The following is a 23164-nucleotide window of genomic DNA, read 5'->3' on the forward strand; positions in this document are numbered from 1 at the left end:
GTAATGTTTCCGTGGCAAACATTGGGTCCTTTAATACCAATTGAGTATCCTTAGAATGCCACAACCTGTGTAAGGATTTTTTTCCATACGGATCCCTTTTTGCCACAATTTACCCATCTTACAATTACTTATTTTCAGCAAAATAATGTCACACAATCAAAGTCATCTCAGACTGGTTTAATGGCCATGACAATGAGTTCAATGGTCTCCTCAATTACCAGATCTGAATGTAACAGTATCTTTGGGATGATTTGCAGCCTGAATTTGCAGTTCTTTAAAGTAAGTTCAGACTACAATGGAAATGTAATGCATTTTTTATTAAGTATGTTATTTTATATGTCGTTGCACATGTAGTGAGAGTTTTCACATAATACACGGACCTTTGTGACCAGTAGAGGCCTCTAGTGGATGCATATACTGTAGATTAACGTCTTTTTAGACATTAATCAATGTCTGACAGTTGATGAAGTTTTGCCTGTCATCATCTTTTTGATGTACACAGTCTATCCTTAACATTTCGATAAATAATGGATGCTACAAAATTCATTACATACACGTGCTTCTCCATTATGCCTCGTTAAATAATTTTCGGATATTTTTGCATTTACACGCTTATATCATTTCAAACATTGAGAAAAAACACAAGCACGAACATATATACATTTTTAAAAGCAAATATATGGAAAATAATTCTGTTTTATCTTCTACACATCACCGTCTAACTCGTATGACGTAACGCTGCCAGGTGAATAGGTTGCTGTGGAGATTAAACAAAAAAAGCTGAGCTGTGATTGGTGGACAGATTTGGGCTCGCGCGTTACTTTTCGCCGCAGCTCAGGATCTCATTACGGACTCTGAGAACTGCAGCTCTGCGTGGACCTGTTCATTCTTGAGGGACTGCAAACAAGTAGATCTAAACAAAAAAAAAATGACGATTAAATTAATTCGTGACCATGGACAGCATTATAGACCTCGAATGGCCTGTCTGAAAAAGGTAGGTGTACATTTAATAATAATGTTTCCTATATTATTATTATTATTATTATTATTATTATAGTTATTATTATTAAGAATAACAATAATAATATCAACTTTAATTTGTCAAGCATCATGCAGTATGGATAAGATTATAAATCCTTTGCTGTGCACATACTATGCCGGGGATTTTCGGGTGTTTCCAAGCTACTTTAAGATTTTAGTATAATTTCTCACATTGGACAAGACAGAGTTGCATCTGAAACATGGTGCCACAGTGTACATTAGAGTGACAGACTTTACACCACAAATTCCCATTCCTGGGTCTGGAGTAATCCCTGTGCTGTGTAATAAATGTTTTATTTATTTATTTATTTATTACTCCCATCTCCCACGTTAAGCAAGGAAACAGAATTTTCTTAGAATGATCAATATATTTAGTTTTAAAGGTAAGCTTAGGAAAAGAAAGGACATGGTTCTCGAGAGAAAAAACAAATAAGATAAATAAAGATAAATATTTCACTTTAGTGAAAGATAATAAAAAAAAAACACACACCCAAAGACAAGACAGCCTATTGTTGTGCCTCAATTCATTCGGTTAAACTACTAAGTATTAATACTTACCCCCGTACTCTACTATAAAAATAACCTTTTATGTAGCCTGCAAACCTACTGAAAGCTTTGTTTAGTAAATACTTTCGAAGTCAAAGAAGCACATCAATGTGTAAAATGGGCTCTAATAGAAACTTTACACGCTTAGAGCCCCTTTATAGTACCCTATAAGAGATGTTTAATCCCGTGTGATTTTCTTTCTAATTGAGTCTTGGATATTCCCCTATTAAACGCCAGCTTCCCACCATGTGAACCAAGCCAACAGCAGCTTTTTCGAACTGGCACTAATACTAAGCTACTGCTTCCAAAGCATGATCTCACAGACCCCAATGATAGTTGGTTGATATGACTGACTGAGATATGTCACTCCTCCCATCCAGAGATCATGGCCAATTTTGCTGTTTTGAACTTTTGCCTTCTTATAGATAGCTCTGGCTTAGGCATTGACACAAGAGCAATCTTCTTTTGCACTTGGGAACCAAAAAAATTGCAAAAAACAAGGATTATCTTTTAAATTGCGAAAGATAAGGCAATATTTCCAGAGGGATAAGCGTTTGCTTGAATAGAAAGTAGTTAAATTGTTTGTATAATTTATTATTTTTAATATATAATGTATATTTGTATAAAGAAGTTTATGTAATTAAGTAATTATAATACTTAAATATAAGTATTTAATAAGTTGTGGCAAGAAAGCAGATTTATTGAGATTTTGTTCTCTGCTGTAAGTAGGTGGAAAGAACAAGCTGAAGTGAAGTGAAAGTTTCATTTTCTGTCCTTCTAGGGAACCGGTAAAGGTTCTATGTAAAATTGTATAATACGTTTCCCTGTCAGTAGGTGTTCCAGACTCTTTAAATAAAGCTATAAGTAAACTGAATTTTACAGATAGATCTTTGAGGAACTATTTTATTACAGAAGTGCACCTGAAAATGGGGACAATTTTTCTAGCTAAAGTGCTACAGTATATAATTAATGTATGTGGTGCGGGTCTGTCCATGTGCCATTAGGCACATCAAGCAATGAATACTCTTTAGCCCGATTTTTATGAGGTTATGTTGCCGGATTGTTTCTGAGCATTTGAGTGTGAGGGGTGAAGAACCTTGCTCAAGTGCTAAGCCGCACTGGGACTCAAACTAGTGATATTTCAATCAGCAGTGAAACATCTCAACCACTGAACTGTCCCTACTCTTATGCAACGAATAATTATGCAATATTTCACTCAAAAGCGTACCGATAGTAAATATTGACCATGATTCATTCTAGGTGCAAAGAAACAGGGCAAGTGCTGTGAAAATAATGTAAGTTAGAGCAATTTATTTTCAATACCTACTGATGATGTTTCTAACACTCTTGTAGTAACCTTTTGAAATCAGAAAGTGGAGAAAAACAAGTCAGTGATACCTTAGTATATGCTTTTGAGATATTTATGTTTTCTTAAATCACATTCAAAAACACTCTATTATGCAGGCTGTATGTTTATGCTGTAGATGTGTTAATAGTGCTTGCATTCATGTTAACCCTCTCTTAGCTCGAGGCCTTGGTGCTGGCGATGCAGGACCCAAAATCTGGGGTAAACTCTTCTGAGCAAAAATTAAACATCACTTCCATTCCACATGTCATCGCAGGTAAGTTGAAAGATAAAGTAAGAACCTTAGGATTATTGTACGTTATTATCATACAGGATTGTGCAATATACTGTAAAGTTATCTTTAGACATATACTTTTTTTAAGCATAACCTAAGCAATATGGATTCCATTATATTTCATTTTATGACTAAGCAAAAAATAAAAAGATATATCACAGATTCATAAAATTCATTTGTATGGTTGTTTTAGTTGTTTCTTTAACCAAATAATAGTAAAAATAATAATAAAATAGCCAAAAAATAAAATAAAGTATATATAATAATAATAAGCACATTTTGTTAGTTCTGTATTTTTGCATCGTCATTCCTATATTCCTGTAGCAGTAAAATTAACACATTTTTGAAATAATGATAACTTTGGTTCTATATGACGTATCAGAAAACCCAAATGCACAGTGTGATGTCTGAAGCCTTCTTCAACACACAGCAGCAAAACTGCCATATCTGCATTTTTTACAAATTTCTTTTTAAATCAATCATTGACCAGTGTGGTGGTTTCCGCATGAATCTGTGCTGCTTGAGTTTTGTAAAAAAGAGCCGTTCACCGTGCAACATTATTATTACTAATACAATTATTAATGGACATTACACCTCTCTCGCACGACCGCTCATGTACCTGTTTATTCTGCTAGTGCGAGAGTGGTGTACTGTCCACTACTAATTAATCGATTGCGGATGGCATTGTTCTCCTGGACAGATTTGTAATACTGGTTTGCAAATATATTTGGGTGCCTGTCAATATACTGTACCTGGGCGGCCCGCCCAAGTGTACTCTATGTATAGGAACCACTGCTTTATATGCCTCCATTTATTCCTCTTTAGAATATCAGCTAACTTCCATAAAGCTAGTGTGATAGCAAGGGATTGACTGTACAATCCCTTGTTCCACACACCAAGTAGTACCCCTGATGTAATGTGAGAGAGTGATTTGAGCTTTGTCGCTTGTGTTAGCCATGAACAGAAAAAACAGGAATGGTTCAGATGCAATTTGGAACGACTTGGGCACAATTGCTAAGGAGACAAGGTGTTTTTTAAAATGGTGTGACAAGGTGTTGTTTAACCTAATGTTGACAAATGTGTTTCCTTGCTGTGTAGTAGTGTAATTAACGCTTGTTAAAAACTCTGTGATGCTAACTGAGACATAGAGTTAAACATCTCAGTGCTGTTATGCTTGATGTCACCATTGGTGGAATACCTCTTAGCCAATCAGAGGACTCAGTCAGAACTAACTGCTGTATATAATAAACTGGCATGAGATTCTCATGCAGCATTAAAAACAGTCAGATGATAGACTATATTAGCTGAAAAAATTATGTGTGGAGTAAAGAAAACGGTGTGCCTTGTAAACCTTATTCACAAACACACATTGACTTGCAAAGACTGTTGGGTAAGTAATTAATCAGTCGTGAATGTCACCACATATAAATCTCACACATTTTCAATCAGTGAAAAAAAAAGGTTCATTTATGAGTTTAGCCAACCTAAAATTTATGAACATCTCACAAATTTCCCCAAATAGTTGTGAGTTATTGCTATAAGAAGTAATTTACTTTATAGCTCTGCATTGGTACGAAAGAAAAGCATTCATTGCGTAATCACGAGACTGTGACTTTGCATCCTGATACTGCCTCATCCATATATGGAGAAGGGAGACATACTGGCATACTCTCTCCTCTCTCAAATACTGGCACTGCATGTGAAGTTTTATATGACACTAGTAATGAGGCTTAGCTATTAGAGCAACTCTTAGTCAGATGAGGTGTCTACTGATTTGTGTTCTATAGTTGTCCTTTAATCCATGTTAAGAGTACAGAGAATCCCCATGCCAAAACCTCCATCACATGTCTGGCTTTCATATTATCAGTGTCTAATTTTTTAAAAATATATTGCTGTGAGATTGATTATAGTGTTTAATGAAAAAAGCTGTACAATTATTTATAATCTGTGCCTTGATTGTGGTGACAATTATCTGTGTTAAATAAATGCCTAACTTATTATTCCTAGTTGGTTGTGTAGTTACCTAATTAATGTTTTTACACAGGACAGGACATCCTTGCGTGGATTGCCAGTCATATGAAGGTGGATAATCAAGGTCATTGGTTTTATATTGTATCAACATAAACAACATATACAACATATATTGTGCTTGCACCTGTATATTCATTACACTGTCATTTCTAACTTTATTAATTAGAGGCTCAGATAATTGGCACCATGTTAGTCGCTTTTGGCTTCATCTACCCACTAGAAGACCACAAAAGACTCATGTTTAAGCCAGAAGGAAGTTTTTATCGCTTTCAGGTAAAAGCCTTTTATGAATTACCTAAAAATAAAAATAAAAATCCAAGTCTCCTTGATGTTGATAATTTTAATTCCCTTAATTATTGTGCTGTCTCAAATAGAAAAGTTTACCTCTAATGGTGCGGAGTGTAAAATATCTGTCAGTACATCCAGTTTTAACAGGAAATGATATTGTGTAATACTTGTGTAATACTAGTAATGAAACCTCCTTCTATTTTTCTATAATTGTTCATGTTTTTGTCTTTGGGATTTAAAATGTTATATTAACTTTCAGTACACATACCAGTACCTGTTTGATGCTTGATTATCTTAGGCACATGATATGTTCTTTATTCATGAACTATATTTTACATGGGATCTTTTAATACAGATTTTAGCAGACAGATAGATTCCCACTTTCTGGTACTGACCTCTCCTATGAACTAATTTATCATTATAAATGCTTGCTTCCTTATAAGTCACCCTACTTCTGGCCGGTGCAAAAATGGAAGGCGGAAGACATAGATTATGGTACGTTCTATTTATCATATTATGAGGCTAACAGAATTTCATTTTGTAGCCTTTAGCACACCATTTTGTAGCCTTTAGCATACGCGGCAACCTCACCCCAGTATTCTAATAAGCTATAAATTGCAAATAAAAGCATATTGTACTATATATAACGAATAACCCGTAATGAGGTATGCTATTAACAGACAGCAATCAGTAACAGGATGGTGTGATGCAGCCCCTTTTATAACCTTGAAGTTAATTTTTTTTTTTTTTATACAACAGCAAGTTCTGACCCAGTAACCTCATTAAACAAGATGCATTCCAGGAAATATGATATAGAGTATAACAGCACTGGGACATTAACCTATATGTATCACTCTATTATATTATTATAACTGTTAACACTTGAGCAAAGCACTACTTGGTGTGTGGAACAAGGGACTATACACCATACAGAGTGCACTAGCTTTCCATTTTATCCTATTTGTGATTCAACCCCAGGACAAGTGGTTAGCCAAGATCATTTTAAAATAGAGTAAGTAGAGTAAAGTAAATGTAAAGAGAGTAAGCAGAGTAAAGTAAATCTCATAAGTTTTTCAGGACTGTCTACGTTCTCACCTTTTGGCTACATACTACCGGTAAGTGTCAGGGTTGTCGTTAAAAGGACGCAAGTGCAGGTAACATATAAGGTTTAATTTATACAATAAATAACCAAAACACGGGTAAGCAGTAGTTGTAGTCAGAAAACGGGCTAGGGTCGGTCAATGGGCAAAACACACAAACTAGCGTAGGCAAGAAGTCTGAAACTAAATAACGGATACAGGTCATACACAATAATTCAATTCAATTAAATTTTATTTATATAGCGCATTTAACAAATGGCATTGTCCCAAAGCAGCTTTACACAATCAAAATAATTATTTAAGGTTGAATGAAATTTGAATGTGTTTGAATCAAAATGGTCAGATAGTCCCTGGTGAGCAAGCCGAGGGCGACAGTGGCAAGGAAAAACTCCCTGAGATGGTAGTAGGAAGAAACCTTGAGAGGAACCAGACTCAACCGGGAACCCATCCTCATTTGGGTGAAACAGAGAGCAGGAATTGATCTGCATTAATACTGTGTGTTAGTTGGCAGGTAGTTTAGCATAACAGTTGATGTTAATTGATGTTAATATGGAGTCCAGTTAGTTATTGAAAACTCAGGTAGACTTGTATGAAGTTCCTGTCCTAAACTATTGAACGGTCAAGTCCTCAGAGAAACAGCTGCCAACACCAGTCAAGGCCAGAACCGTCTTCTAGGTAGAGAGAACCATCCCCAGACACGAGACGCATCCCAAAGAGACACACGGGGCATCCGTGTGACGAGATCTCCAACCAGAAGCGGGGCACCAGGATGGGTCAGACAGGTTCGGAGGGCAGAGGGAGTCTGGATCACTGGCAGCTCAGGAACGACATGTGTAGCTCGACAGAGAGAGGGAAGAGAAAGAGCAGGAGAGAGAGCAGAAGAGAAGAGATAACAGTTAGGTCTGGTCACAGTCATATAATGTAAAATGTAAATGTATATTAACTGTAGAGTGCCACAGAGACTCCGGCAGGACTAACTATGACAGCATAACTGAAAGGGGAGAGCCAGAAGGAAACACAGACATGAGGGCTCCCTGAGATGTAAAGCAACCAATCACCTCACCGTCAACAAACCTGAGTGATCAATGAGAGTGGGGAGGACAGCATCTAAACATACCAGTTCACCATAATACTCTACGACCATAAGTCCCCCAGATCTGCTCCTTTACCAAAGGCAAATCTATTTAAAAAATGCTTGATTAAATAAATAGGTTTTTAGCCTGGACTTAAACACTGAGACTGTGTCTGATTCCCGAACACTATTTGGAAGACTATTCCATAATTTTGGGGCTTTGTAAGAAAAAGCTGAGACATATAACTGTGTGTTGTCAGCATAAAAGTGAAAACTAATACCATGCTTACGGATTATGTTGCCCAGAGGAAGCATGTAAAGGGAAAAAAGCAGTGGGCCTAAAACTGAACCCTGTGGAACACCAAACTCCACTAGAGAACATGCAGAATAATCACAAGTCTACATACTGATACCGATCGGTCAAATAGAATCTGAGCCAGGAGAGGGCTGTACCCTTAATTCCTACTACATTTTCTAATCTGTGAAGAAGAATACTATGATCAATGGTGTCAAAAGCTGCACTGAGGTCGAGTAATACAAGCATGATAATAAGGCAATCAAGATAATAAAGGCTTGGTAGTGTCATGAGAGCGTATACTTCGCGAAGTCTCTCTGTTGCTAAATCCTATTTAAGCACCTGGTTAATTGGGTGCAGGTACTCTAGAACTCAGGTGACCTGGAACATTACTGTTGGGAATTGTAGTTCGTCTCCGCCATGGTTGTAGGCGGAGCTGCTTTGGTTGGCCTGACAGTAAGCCACTTACTGGTAACAACTACTTTCACCCCTTAAAATTACACAGTTGGTCTGAGTTACCAGAGTTACCTTACTGAGTGTGAGTTACCAGCACAATTCGAGTTGCAGCAGTTGAGGAACGCAACTCGTAAACGGGCCTGCAGCTGTGTGGCAGTTGCATAATGATGTCTAAGTGCATAGGTTCTTAGGTACTGGTCATCGTTGCGGTCTGTCACTCATGGGGCTCCACTCCTGGGTCTGTCATGAACTTTGCCAGTAGTTCTGTGTCTTGATGCAAGTGTATTGATGACACTCTGCGACGAACATCTGTTCACGAGCAACATCTGACTGTTTGAATGATGAACTTGGAATGACTTACTGACAATACCAGCTTTTTATATCCCAAAAATGTTAAAATTGATGCCACATTAAAAAGTGTTGTCTTTTGGGATGAGACCATTACATGGCAAACGCAAAATAAGGTGTGTCTATCACCTCTATACAATTGCCTCCCTATCCCAAAAATGTCTAAAGTGAAACAAACACTGTATGACATCCACTAAGTCTCTCACAATATCCCTAACTTATTGTGGCTAGTGTATATATACACATCCCAAATTTTACATTTTACACTTACGCATTAATAAATTTTTTCTTTATTAATGAATGACACATTTATAGCTTTACATATATAGCTTTAAATTTATAGACACATGCTGTAGAAAGTCTTTTTTTTTTTACACTTTCTTAAAGTTGTAAAAGCAAAAACAATACAACTTGTCATACTATCAAAGAACATTAAATGTTGGAAGAATACCCTTATTTCTGACTATTACATTGCAAGTCTTTATTGTAATGTATTAGAACAAGTGCGTTAATACATGTAAGCAATTACCCTGCTCCTGAACCCATGCAAGTAGATTGCACCCGCATCTCCCAAGAAGAGCGCCTGCGTCGAAGCAGGGAAAGAGCCTGCTTCTATTGCGGTCAAGCTGGCCACTTTCGGGAGACCTTTCCCCCTAGTGAAACTGAGGGTCCTAGGGGGCCAGAAACAGGACACTAACTCAATCCCTCGCTCCTGCCTTCCTGTCCTGGTGACCGTCAAAAACAGGTCCCACACAGTATGGCCCTCATTGACTCTGGAGCTGACCAGAACCTGATCTGCCCCCACACTGTAGAAACCCTCAAGATCTCATCCACCCCTCTTGAGCACCCTCTTCTTGTTCAAGCTCTGGATGGTAGCAGCCTCAACCCCATCACTCACCGCATTCTCCCCATCAGTTTAAGAATTTCCGGCAATCACACGGAAACTATCTCATTTTTCATCCTGCACAAGTACCCCAATTGTTTTTGGATGCCCATGGCTAGTGAAACACAACCCTCATCTAGATTGGGTCAGGAACACGATCCTAGGGTGAACCTCATCTTGTCTGTACTCATGACTTCTCTTTGCATCCATTCAGCCTTCCTCTGCTACAGATAAAGGGAAGTTCCCCGATCTCACCAATGTACCCCCGGAGTATACTGACCTCTGAGAGGTTACATCAATACATCTCTGAATCGCTAGCAGCTGGAATCATCCGACCTTTTTCTTCACCGGCAGGTGCAGGATTCTTCTTTGTGGAGAAAAAAGACAAGTCTTTAAGGCCATGCATTGATTATCGGAGACCTAATGAAATCTCAATTAAGAAACGGTATACCCTTCCCCTCATGACCACGGCTTTTGAGCTTTTGCAGGAAGCACGCATCTTTACTAAACTGGACCTTTAAAATGCCTATCACCTCGTCAGGATCACTCTCCTTTCGGATTTTTTCGCTTCGCTGACTGACTTATTGGCTTTGAACTCTTGCACTGGCTAACAACAACGTCTCTGCTTGCTCCCTTTTTGATTCACCCACCGCTGACTGATTTTACTGGCTTTTTGACTTGTTGCACTGGCTCTGAATTACGTTATAGGATATATACGGACTGCCGGCATGCGACACCTCCCTTGTTCAAGTTTACGCCTCAACCACCCGCCCCTTTTGTGCTGTAATGGGCACTTGGGTCCTGCCCCTCTAGTTCTCTTCATCTTTCTGCCGGGCCTGACAGTCTGAAATTGTGTATCTGTGAGTGTGTCTGTGTGTGTGTCTCTGTGTGTGTTGAACTGTTTCCAGGGTGTACTGTATATAAAAGCTAAAAATAGCCTGTGAGCCCAATACCTGTCAAGCATGACTTTTAGAAGTGATTCGAACTAGTAGTTTATATAGGTATATATAGTAGTTTAGGTATTCCTGAACCAGATAAATGTGTAGAACTCAATGTGCCAAGTTTAAAATACCCCCAGCAAATTGTCATCACTGGTACTGTGACATTGAACCTACATCTTGTAGATGTAGTCTTTTTGCTGTTCCTGCAAGAGGGCTAGTGATCTAGCAACCAGGCAGAAGTCTTCACCAAACTATTTGCAAAGTACACATGTACACAAGAGTATGTTATCCAAACATCTAGACAAAAATATTTTATTTATTTATTTATTTATTTATTATTATTATTATTATTATTATTTTTTTATTTTTTTTTACAGCTTAGCAGGTTACATATTGACGTCCTGTAGGGTATGAAAGTTAACTAGCAGGCTGAATCTCTAAATCTGGTTCTACATTTCCTGGTCAATGTGTGAACTGGAGACTGCCTTCTTAAAGCCCAGTTCACATTTTGACCATTTTTCAAAGCAAATTCACAAATCGTAAAAGAGATATGGGTAGTCATACAAAAAGGTCACAGTAAGATCAGGGTATGTTGGGGTAGCTGCCATTAATTTTTAGATTACTGGCATGGGCAGAGCTGTGGCTATTTATGACTTGAGGTCAACCATAGGCATGTTTGTGGCCAGTAAGCAAATGTAGGTCATCTTAACTGGCCAAATTATATCTTACCAAACACTGTGCAAAGCTACGTTGGACTAAATGCTTCATTGCAACAGGCTGCAAAATACATTTTTATAAATTGTTTGTTTATGTAACAACCTCAGGATCAACCTCATTTCCCTCTTATCTGTTCCAATCACTCAGCAATTAGCATCAGAAGGCTAATGGTGCTAATCACCTGTTTCTCACTAGTTCATGTGTTAAGTTAAAAGTGTTTTTTTTTTTTTTTTGCTTTTGCTTGAATGATTCATAGGTCACTGTGTAGTTTAATCAAAAAACATACAGTTAAAGAGATTGGACTGAAAATGAGAGACAAAAATTTGCCAAAAATGAGAACTAAAAAAGGCTGGCTCTTTGGAAACAAACTATGAAGAAATGAGGGGTGGCGCAAGACATTTGCACAGTTCTGTACCTTGTCCTCGGCTTCCAGGGAACGCAGGCTCCATAAACACAAAGACCGGCTTGGTAAACACTATGCTACAGTATGACTATGTGTATTGAAACCCAGCTAACTAGTTTGCTAACCAAGTGAAACCCAAACAATAACTATGACTAGCACCTTGCTACAAAACTGGACATGCGTAAAATTCTGAGGGAAGATAAGGTCTGACTAGTAGAAAAAAGTGAAGCAAAATTAGATTCGATATGGTGGTAGAAGAGGTGAGCTGGAGCTGAAGGTTATACGCTTATAAGTGACTTGACAGGACAATTATTTCTTGGTGTAGAGTGTCGATTACTCTACATGTAAGACAAACATCATACATTTTGTTTTTGGCTGTACTCTACCTATATATTTGAATACAGACAAAAAATGAAATTTTAGAATTGTTCTCCTTGTGGTACAGCTGTTAGTTAGTGTCTATTGTTTTGATTGAGTGTGTAATGTAGTGTGTGTACATGTACTTATCTAATGCTGTGGTTCTGTTTGCACTGTCTGTAATTGTATGTTACTTTTTTCATCTGTCTGATGATAGAAATAAGTTTTTGTTACACTGATTTATCCCCTATGTTTTTCTTAAAAGCAATTTATTTGGCGAAGAGAAACATTCGAAAGAAGGGGACACTTGATTGCTATGAACAGGTTCTGCTTTCTCTACATGAGGCATCTATAATGTTACACAATATCCTGCTTTGTTGAGGGAAAAGAATAACAGCAGTTTGTTAATGTATGGAACAGGAGAACTACAACAGGCTTCACAAATGGCTCGGCTACAAATGGGATTTTATTGTGATGCAAGCCAAGGAGCAGTACAGGTCAGTCTTCACAGTGAACAACATAAAAGGATAAATGACACAGAGCATGTTCTTAAAGCATTAAATATGTTTGCATTATAGTAAAGACAGACATAAACCTTATTATAAAACAATCAAGTAGCAATCAGCTATTTTGCTCACAACTCTGTTTACTTTCTGCAGAACAGGAAAGCTGAGAAACAAATCCGACCGGGTTGTGTTTGATTGCCAGGAAAGGGCTTACTGGATAGTTCATAGGCCTCCAGTGAGTACCTTTTTGTGTGTGCACTTGTTGGTAACTACTGAACAGAATTTTTGTACGTCCTCCAATAAGTAGATGCAAAAATATTTTTATTTTGGGGATTTTATAGACATTTGTAACGTTTTATTTTTTATTAATTTCATAGATGACTAAACGAGTCGCGTGGTCTGTCTGCTGTGCTTTGATAAGCTTATTGATGCCAGGAGAGACACAGGCAAATACGCAAGCACATTGTCTGTCAAGGTCCCTGTTTATTAACACCAGAACGCGTTTTTATATGGTTGGCCAAACGCCTGGTGTCATGTACATCTGTTACTACAAAGAGAATAAACTATTTTAACATGTCCTGGTGAAATCCTGAAGAACAAAGAGTGGAAGTTGTACTGATGTCCGTCCGGAGACGAACCACGAAATTTTAGCACAAGGGGGGTGAGAGAGAAAGAGAGAGAGAGAGAGAGAGAGAGAGAATTAAAAAGAGAGCCTGCGAGACTTAGCATGTTAATATCCAAGAGGAGACAGGAAGGTAGTGGCATGGAATATTTAACACATATCAGATTCACAAGGGAAAGAGAAAGAGAGTGGAATAAAATTATAATATATCAAAAAAATCTTACCATATTGTTACTTTCCAGGAAGGAATTATGATATATTCTGTTGTATTTATTAGATGCTTTATATAGGAGTTATTAACATCTCTCTCTCTCTCTCCCTCTCTCGCTCTCTCTCTGTTTATTCCTCTATCATCATAGCCTCAAACTCACAGTGCCATGGACTATGGCATGGATCGGCTTATTGACCCTAACAAAGAAGAGGTGAAAGGTGATGATGCACTAGCAGATTACTAATCCCCTACTGTTTTAATGCACATCTATATGTATCCATTTTCCAGTTGTTAAACTCCCTGTCACTTTAATAAAAGCTGTTGCACTACTTCTAGCAAATCAAAAATTCTTCAGATTCTTATCTGAAGATGAGAGCTAAAAGAATTCTGCTTGTTTCTGACCAGCGTGGCTAGGTTATTTAGTGGCATCTAAGAGTAAGACTTTTTGCTAATAAGGCTAAGAACATTAGATCAGCTTAGCTGTGTTTCCTTGGCCTCAGTACTGCAGTAGCAAAGGATGCCAATGTCCTTAAGAGGATTTCTGGCCGCTGATCTTCCAGTGCATAATGCCATCCTTAAATACTGCCATGTATTTCGTACAAATGAGGAATCTCATATATATATATATATATAGCTTGTTCACGCAGCATAGGAAGTGGCGTAACATACAAACACCCATGATTAGTAAGCATCACCATGATTGATGTGAATGTGCTCCACAAAGCACGACAAGAACAGTGTGCACAGATGGATAAAGAAATTTAAAGAAGGGTTAACCAGAACTGAAGACAAAGCACGAAGTTGGAGACCATCAACTGCCACCAAGGGGTTTTCCAAAGAGGATTAGTTGGAGTTGGATTTACCGATGGTGCAAATGCATGGCTTGCTATGAATACTATGTTAAGTAATTCTGTTGTATAGAGGAAGAGCTACTTTACCAGCATGTGCATCTGTGTCAGTTAATAAAAATGCTATGCCCACGTTTGCATTACCTTTGTTACAGCCCTCGAATTAAACTAAAAACGACCTAACGGCAAATATTACATTGCAGTTTGCCCAGGCTTAAACTTAAGCTTCACAGATTAGCATGGCTTCCATGCCTCAATACTAGATGCCTCAAATAACCTCAGCCAATGCTCTTGTCATGTTAATCTGACTTTGCGCAGATTAAATAGGTTACTGATTTCTGCTAGGAGCTAATACATACAAAACCCAAGGTCTAGATGACATGTTTGTTATGGGTGTTTGTTCATTCATGTTTACTTCTGATAATTTAATGTGATATATGTTTATGCGTGTGAACTGGTGCCAATAAACTCTTTGTATTCTCTCTGTTCTTTCCAGGCAGTTTGTGTTTCTTTTTAGTCCGCATGGGTATTCAAGAACCAGTCGGGTTACTGACCCAAGAATATAAACTATGCATATATTCCCTTTCCATCCACCATGAATTTCTCAGTACTGCACTGTGTATATACAGTATACACTCACTGTGCTCAAATACTACTGCACTCCCCATTCCTCCATACACTACACATACACTCCCCATATTCCACACACTATACATTCACACCCTATACACTTGAAATACATTGCAAATACAAGGGGTATTCAAGCCAAATCGGGACTTGTGATTAAAATTCTCATGAATGAACATCACAGTACGAAGATTCTTAGCGGCGGTAAAACATTTAAATGGTGCAAACGTGTAAAAGAGGATCATGGCCCGAGGTGACTCAAAGCTCACTATAGTCGCGAGTGAAACGCCTGATTTTTGTAAATTGATGGAAAACTTGTTGCCAACTTGTGAAAGAGACGTATCTATCTATGGGAACTGTACACACAATCATTTACAAGCACACATCCCTCATACCTCGGTTAAAGTCATTTTCACATTTTTTTTGCCATTAAAGGAGTTCCTGGGAGGCCAGAGTTTTAGATGTGAAACAGGCATTCCAATTATTTATCATATCAAGTAAAGTGAAGTGAAACCCATATATCATTTACTCTCATACCTGTGTTCCGTTATTCTACACAGCCAAAAGTCCCAGTTGGACTTGAACTCCCCTAGTATGTTCCTTATACACCTTTATACACTACACACAGTCCCAATTGACTCTCTAATACCCCTCTGACTATACCACACATACACTGCCCATACATTTCCCCTAAGCATTCCCCGATGCAGTTCTCTATAACTAAATAAACCATTCCTGATCTGACCTTGTACACACCCAAACACTTACTAAACATGCGTCATTCAGTTCCTAATACACAACATAGGACACACACTACACTTTTAAACTCCAATCCCATAGCTTAAAGCCATATTTCTTGTTATTTAACAAGTTGATTTAATTTGTCTGATGTTAGTATGTTCATTTTCCAAAAATATGCCTTTTAGGAATTGTTCTGTTTGTACAGATGTGTTTAAATCTATGTTTTAATTATTTTTGTTAGATAATTCATTCATGCTTGTTACTATTCCAGATTGTGGCTTTGAGTTAGATGCATAGAGTAGCTGTAACTCTCCTGTCTTGAACTGTGACTGTAATTGTCTTAGGATTGTGTTATGTGGGTTATTTATATAAATGTGTTGTGTGTGACCCATAATCTAGTGGTCTGCTACAATATGTATACTAATATTGAAATCTTCTCTTTTTTCCTTTTTAGAAACAAACCTTTGACTACTATAGAAGAATTGTAAGTGGATTTTGATATAGTGATTAAAATTTAGCTTGTTTAGGTTTTTTGTTTTTTTGTTTTTTTGGCCTGCTCTAACCCAGTTTGCCTTTTAGATCATCTACATGCAACAGGTGATCATGAGACCGAGGGTGAAATCCACAGTGTCCCTGGGAGCGTAAGTGCAACAGAGATAACTGCACAATGTTAATTAAGTTCCAACTGAGTACCACAATCACAATACAGTTGTAGATCCGAGTACAAGAACAAGAAGTTTATAAAACTAGTTGACAAATTAAAGGAAAGTGCATCTGTAATGCTATAGGCATATTTGTTTCTCTTCTTGAGGCCTACTTTGCTATCTCTGCTTTGGAGGGACACGTCATTGTTTTTCTGTCTGGTTACCTTTAACCTATGATGAAATATTTTAATCATGTTTGAAGTCTCTAAAAGAATCAGGGAAGAAGAGGCTCACTATCTGTTTTGATAAGCATTGACAAAAAGGAAAATCACACTGCAGCCTTGGATTCATTTAAGACTGTGAAACCTGATGCTATCTCTTGTTTTTGCAAACCACCTACCTCAAGGTTAGATGTGTTGTGTTTGAGATGTGTTTATGCTCACTGGGGTTGTAAAGAGTGGTTATTTAAATTAATATAGGATAACTGTTAGCTTGAACCAGTCTGATCTTATTAATGAATGCTGTGTTGTTCTCATGAGATCAGAAATTTCACTTCATCTCCAGTGCTTTTAAAGGAGTGGGTCAGGACCGTACACTAAGTGGAATGGTCTGGGCTTTCGGGAGACTCCTTGAGTTTCCTTCCAGCAAATCATGGCTTTATGGGTCTTACTTAGCTTTCCGGCTAGGACATGTTAAAGAAACATACAGTATAATTATGCTGCAGGATACGTTGACAGTTTGGTGCTTCCACTTTTGTTATAACAGTTTGGTGAAGGCCCACAGATGGGTGTGAAGATCAGGCGTCAACAATGTTAATTGTTTTTATTAATAGATAGTTGATGGTAAGTTGTTCCTTTTTTGTTGTTGTTATATGTTATCATTTCTGGTACGATCAGTTTACAGTACTCAGAACTCTTATAAGTGAAAAGTAAGTTTACTGAAGATTGACCCAGTTCTATCACAGAAATATTATTTGAGTGATTGCATTGGTGTTTGAGTGTTTGGATTTTGTTGTACACAAATTGATGTTTGTGTATTTTGTCTTCCCACTTGTTCAGCCTTGTGAAACGCATGACAACATATCAGGACCATGATCCGTTTCTCAAACCGTGTGTTCCCAGCAACCCCTGGCAGACTGATGATGTTACATACTGGGATCTGAACATGAGAAAGTGAGTTTTTGTCTCATACTACCACTACTACTGCCATTTATACTCATCTCACTATACCGCTTTATCCTGTATACAGGGTCGTGGGGGGCCTGGAGCCTATCCCAGGAGGCTTAGGGTACAAGGAGTACACCCTGGACAGGGTGCCAATCCATCGCAGGGCACACACACATTTTAATTCAATTCAATTCAATTTTATTTGTGTAGCGCTTTTAACAATTGGCATTGTCCCAAAGCAGCTTTACACTATCAAAAGAATTATTTAAGTTTGTATGGAATTTGAATGTGTATAAATCAAAATGGTCAGATAGTCCCTGGTGAGCAAGCCGAGGGTGACAGTGGCAAAGAAAAACTCCCTGAGATGACTCCCTCCCACATGCACACACTACGGTCAAATTGGAAATGCCAATTAGTCTAACCTACAGTACATGTCTTTGGACTGTGGGAGGAAACCGGAGTACCCGGAGGAAACCCACCAAGCACATGCAAACTCCATGCACACAGAGACAGGAATTGAGCCTGGCCGGGAATTAAACCCAGACCCTGGAGGTGCAAGGTGACAGTGCTAACCACTACACCACCTTCCTACTAGTACTACTAAAATTACGAGCACTACTACCACCACCACCAGCACTACTACAACTATGATTACTAATGCTACCACTATTACTACTAGTGCTATTTTTTGATAAATCATAAATTATTATGTTATTTAATTATTTGTAATGATATTTTGTTGCACAGTGTTGAAATTCCCACAAAGATGAGAGTTGAGCGCTGGTCCTTCAGCTTTTACGAGTTACTCATTGATCCACGGGGACGTGCCGATTTCAAACTCTTCCTGAAGAAGGAATTCAGCGGTGTGTGGTGACTCTTACAGTTGTTTCTCGACTAAAGATGTCTACTATAAAATCAGAGTAATTCAATTTATGATGATGTTATAAATTACAGGTGAGAATTTGGCTTTCTGGGAGGCTGCTGAGGAGATGAAGTGGGGAGCAGCATCATCCATGTCTGAGAAAGCAGAGACCATTTTTAAGTGAGACTTCTATTAGTAAAATGTGTCAAAGCTCCTCACTTGACCTTTTCTGAATAATCCATTCCCTTATAGCTTATTGTTATTTTGAGATGTATATTTTATTCTCTAATGACTCATCTGAGTATTAATAAAGAAGAACAGGAAACTGTTGAGCAGTTTATTTAATAAAATAGTAGAATTTAAATAATTGCATTGGAAAATTGCATAAACGAATTGCATGAAATAAAAATGATTAAATATAATTTCAAATATATTTAAATAATTAAAAAAATTACATACAGAAGAGATTGGAAAAAAATTATCCAATTACTTTTCGCAGTTCTTTTGTGTGGCTGTTAATGTATTGCTACACTGTTGCCAAAATATGTTTTAAAAATAAAAGTTACATTTATACATTTTTGCATTTGAAGTGGGAAAATGGGGGCGGCTCCTTCAAAATCCTACAGGTGGTGTGCAGCACAGCATGCAGTGTGGTTGAAGGAAATTATTTGCTAAATTTGTTTAGAGTTGTAACAAAAGCTAAAAAAATTAATATTGACTTGGGATATTTTTTAAAATCGGGATATAACTCAAAATTTGTTGTGTTCCTAAAAAAAAAAAAAAAACAAGCACGATGTAATTAAGAAACTCTGAACTTTGTGTTTGTGTGTGCATGCAGGACTTTTTTAGCTCCAGGAGCTCCACGATGGATCAACATTGACGGTCGGACAATGGGACTGACGGTGAAGGGTTTAGAACATCCACACCGCTACGTCCTGGATGCTGCTCAAACACACATCTTCATGCTGATGAAAAAGGTGTGGAACATATACAGTATGGAGCTTCATGAGATATAATTCCCTAAGTAGTAGTGTTTACAAAAAGATTTTGAGAATGAGATGTCAATAAATCGCTCATTATTGTTTGACTTTAAATAAAACTTCTAAATGAGAAAAATAATCCTTGTGTAATGATTGCTCTGTAATTCTGTACGCCACCTGCAGGACACATTTTATCGCTACCTGAAGTCACCAGTTTACAAGGACATTCAAAAAAAGGCAATCTCACTCGTGCCACACAACTTTACGTAAGTGTTATGACACATCCAGATTACATTCGTTTCTGTTGGTGGTCACTTTTGCTTCATAACGAATTCCTCTAGGTGAACTTGTGTGCCAAAATAAACCAAGTTGTTGGAACTGTGACATCTTGGTTGGTATATAACAGCAATGGCTCACATGTTCTCGAAAGCAAGAACATTGGCACCTCTGTTAAATAAGTATTTATTATTGTCCATGTGGTGGTGTCCATCAGTATTGTGATATTTAATATGTGTACAATGTGTGGAATATTGTTGTCATGGACACGTGTTCACTATTGCTTCAGTATACTGTACACTCATTCATTATTGAAAATCTAGACTGAATCTATAATCTAACTGTCGGGAGTTTGTGATTTAAACTAGAAGATATTCTCTCCCCTTCGCAGTGATGCCCAGCTGGAGCAAAATGCTAGAAACCGTAAGCCCAGCGTTGACCCTATCATCCTGTGGCAGCAGGAACAAGAGGAAAAAGCCAAAGCGGCTGCTGCGGCCGGACCGATTGATATTAAAAAACTGATGGCCAGCAAACTAGACCGAAAGTGATCAAGTTTAGTGCAACTGTAAATTTCACCATCGGTAAAACATAAGAAAACAGGTTACATAGGAATCTTATTATCTGAGGGGTGTTCAAGTCAAACTGGGACTCATGATGAATTTTTTTTAATTAATGAAGGTGTAATACCGACTGACATTTACAGACTTCAGGATAAGTACAGTGATAAGATTCTTAGCTGCAGTAAAACTTTTGAATAATGCTTGCTTTTCAAAGATTAATAAAAGTGTATTGTATTAGTGTTACAGGGGATTATATAGAGAAATAAACTTAGTTTTTACTCTCAATCTTGGTTTGACTTAAACGGCACTCATATAGCATACACTTATTGAAACAGTGTTTATTATATTCACAGGGTGTACAAAAATATTTTTTTGACAGCAGTTTTGTCTAAGATGTCTATGATTTCTTTAAAAAGCTGATAAATGTTCATGCTCGGCATGCATGTGATGTATTTGGATATCCTAATATACTGCTTGCTAGTCTGGAATCTGAGAAAACATTTTAATATTAACACAAGAGCATGGAATGTCCAACTGATTAATGGTTTGTGCTTTTTTTAAAAAAAAGGTTTTGGACAAGCTTTATTTTCCTCATAAATCCTCTTGTTAAAGTTCAATTAGTGTGCACAATTATAATTATTACTATTAATTACTATTCATACCCATGAAAATCTGCACCATGTTCCTGTCAAATTATAAATTACAATATTGTCACAAAGCAACTTTACAGAAATCTTTTGTTGTGCTGGTTGGTGTAGATGTTTTAAATAGCAGAAGACTTATGGCACACACATTCGAATTCACACTCTTCGGTACACAACGTTTGGTTCAGTGAGCCTTGTGATCCGAATGATCTTTATAGCCTAAAGATTTTAACAGTGAACTGTATCGTCAGTGTTTTAGATTTAACAAACAAACATGTCTATATGTTAATCTAAATATAATAGTTTCTACTGTATATACAGTATAAATCATTTACTTCATTACTATAATTAAGTATATACCTTCTTTATCTGTACTTTACTTTAGCAGTTTTATTAGTGGACACATTTTACCTTTACTCACTACTTCACTATTTCTCTGCATTTATGGCATTGTATTACTTAACCAAAGTAGTGTGTATATCTCATCACAATGCCACCTGGAATTGGGTGGGATATGTTCAACAAACTGAACATTTTGTCCCTAAAGCTGATTTGTTGGAAGCAAAAAAAATGGGCAAGCGTAAGAATTTGAGCGACTTTGACAAGGGCCAAATTGTGATGACTGGACGACTGGGTCAGAGCAATTCAAAAACATGTGAGATATTCCCGGTCGAAAGTGGTCCAAGGAAGGAAAACCAGTGAACTGGCGACAGGGTCATTGGCGGCAAAGGCTCACTTATGCAAGTGGGGAGTAAAAGCTGGCTCGTGTAGTCCTATCTGATAGAAGAGCTACTAGCTTAAATTGCTGAAAAGTTAAAGCTGGTTCGCATAAAAAGGTGTTCGAACTCACAGCGCATCTGTTAGGAGCTTTAAAAATGCTGTAATGGATTTAGGGTTTCCATTACTCAGCAGTCACTGAAAATAACTGTTCACTGTATCATAATTTGAGAATGTGTCCAATCTTAGGAAATATTAGCCAGATCTATGGATGGTAAAAAAATTATTGCTCTGATCCAGAGATTCATTAATTGATCCTGAGCCAATGTTACTATGCGTTCTCCTCCAGGTTGTCCAGTTTCCTCCTAATTGTCCAATCACCTTCCAAAAACTTACAAGTTGGTGGAGTGGCTAAGCTGAATTGCTGTCAAGTGTGGACGAGTATAAATGTACATTCTGGCATTAGACTGGTATCTCACTTAGGGTGTGTTTCCACTTTGTGGCCAGCAGATTTGAGTTTAGGATTTAATACTGAAAACTGCACACACAGCTTTTTACCTGTACTGAAATTCTGCAGGTCAACAATCGTCTGTCACTATGTCATCCCTCTATTCATTTAGAGTAAAGAAGGAGTTTTATATTTTGTCAATTAGGTAAACTTAAAATCAGATCCTCCATGTCCTGAATGTGAGAGAAAGTTCTAACTTCAGAATATTGTTTGGTACATGGATTGTGTAATGTCTCATAATTATTCTGTCCTATTTTATGTCTTTTTCTTACTGCCTGAGTTTGATTGAAGTACTGTACTGTAAAGCTGTAGTAAAATCCATCAGTTGTTGTCTGCCTGTCTCATTTTTTTATTTTCTACATAATTTACATTGATGGCCAAAAGTATTAAGACAACATACAGTACTGTATATGCCATGTATTACAGTGTATTATTATAGTTCTTCCTAAGCACAAAACAGGTGATGTCACTGATTAGTTTGGCTAAAGAGTTTTGCTATGATGACTCCAGCAGCTGGTTCATTTAATGGACAGAAGTGGACGTTCACTTTCTGAAGCCTACATGTCAACCTCTGCACAAAAATACCTAAAACTAGAGAATTTTGTACATGACCTTCAGGAAGCAATCAAGCAGGCATGGACTGAGCAAGTGATGCCAGAGTATTGCAGTTGTCGTGACTTTTTACCTAGGTAGATCTACCAAGTTTTTGAAGAATAATGGATTTTATACTAAATACTGATTAGTATACAGTGTACAGCAACAAATAAAATATCATTATTTTGGTTATTATTCATTTTTCAAATTGAAAATGTCAAAAAAACATCCGGGGCACTGGTGGTAGGTGTTTTGCCTGCCATGCGAAAGGCCCAGGTTCAATTCCCAGCCAGTGCCCAAACCCCAGCCACTGGATGCAGTGCCGGTCCCAAGCCTCGAAAATTGGGAGGGTTGTGTCAGTAAGAGCATCTGGTGTAAAACCTGTGCCAACCTGTGACGACCCATTTCTGGGAGCAGCCAAAAGACCAACAAAATTAAAACATTGAATTTTGTTTCCACTTTAAGTATATTGCTATACTTTTGTCTATTTCATGAAAAAGTTAAATTGTGAACTAAGGGAGTTAGAAAGTTATGTACACT

At 37.6% G+C, this 23164-nt stretch overlaps 1 protein-coding gene across 1 annotated transcript; it reads left to right on the top strand.

Moving 5' to 3' along the window:
• The first annotated feature begins 762 nt into the window (after positions 1-762).
• On the top strand, positions 763-22347 carry rgs9a (regulator of G protein signaling 9a). The gene is made up of 17 exons (XM_053515221.1): positions 763-994; positions 3113-3209; positions 5272-5322; positions 5425-5531; positions 5990-6041; positions 12384-12442; positions 12539-12615; positions 12778-12859; positions 13606-13668; positions 16128-16157; positions 16253-16314; positions 17376-17489; positions 18231-18346; positions 18438-18525; positions 19184-19322; positions 19509-19591; positions 19993-22347. Exons 1-17 carry the CDS (start codon positions 929-931, stop codon positions 20147-20149), a joined length of 1443 nt encoding a protein of 480 aa, XP_053371196.1. The 5' UTR covers positions 763-928; the 3' UTR covers positions 20150-22347.
• Positions 22348-23164: the final 817 nt, after the last annotated feature.

Source organism: Clarias gariepinus, chromosome 16 (assembly GCF_024256425.1).
Source record: "Clarias gariepinus isolate MV-2021 ecotype Netherlands chromosome 16, CGAR_prim_01v2, whole genome shotgun sequence".
NCBI classification, from domain to species: domain Eukaryota; kingdom Metazoa; phylum Chordata; class Actinopteri; order Siluriformes; family Clariidae; genus Clarias; species Clarias gariepinus.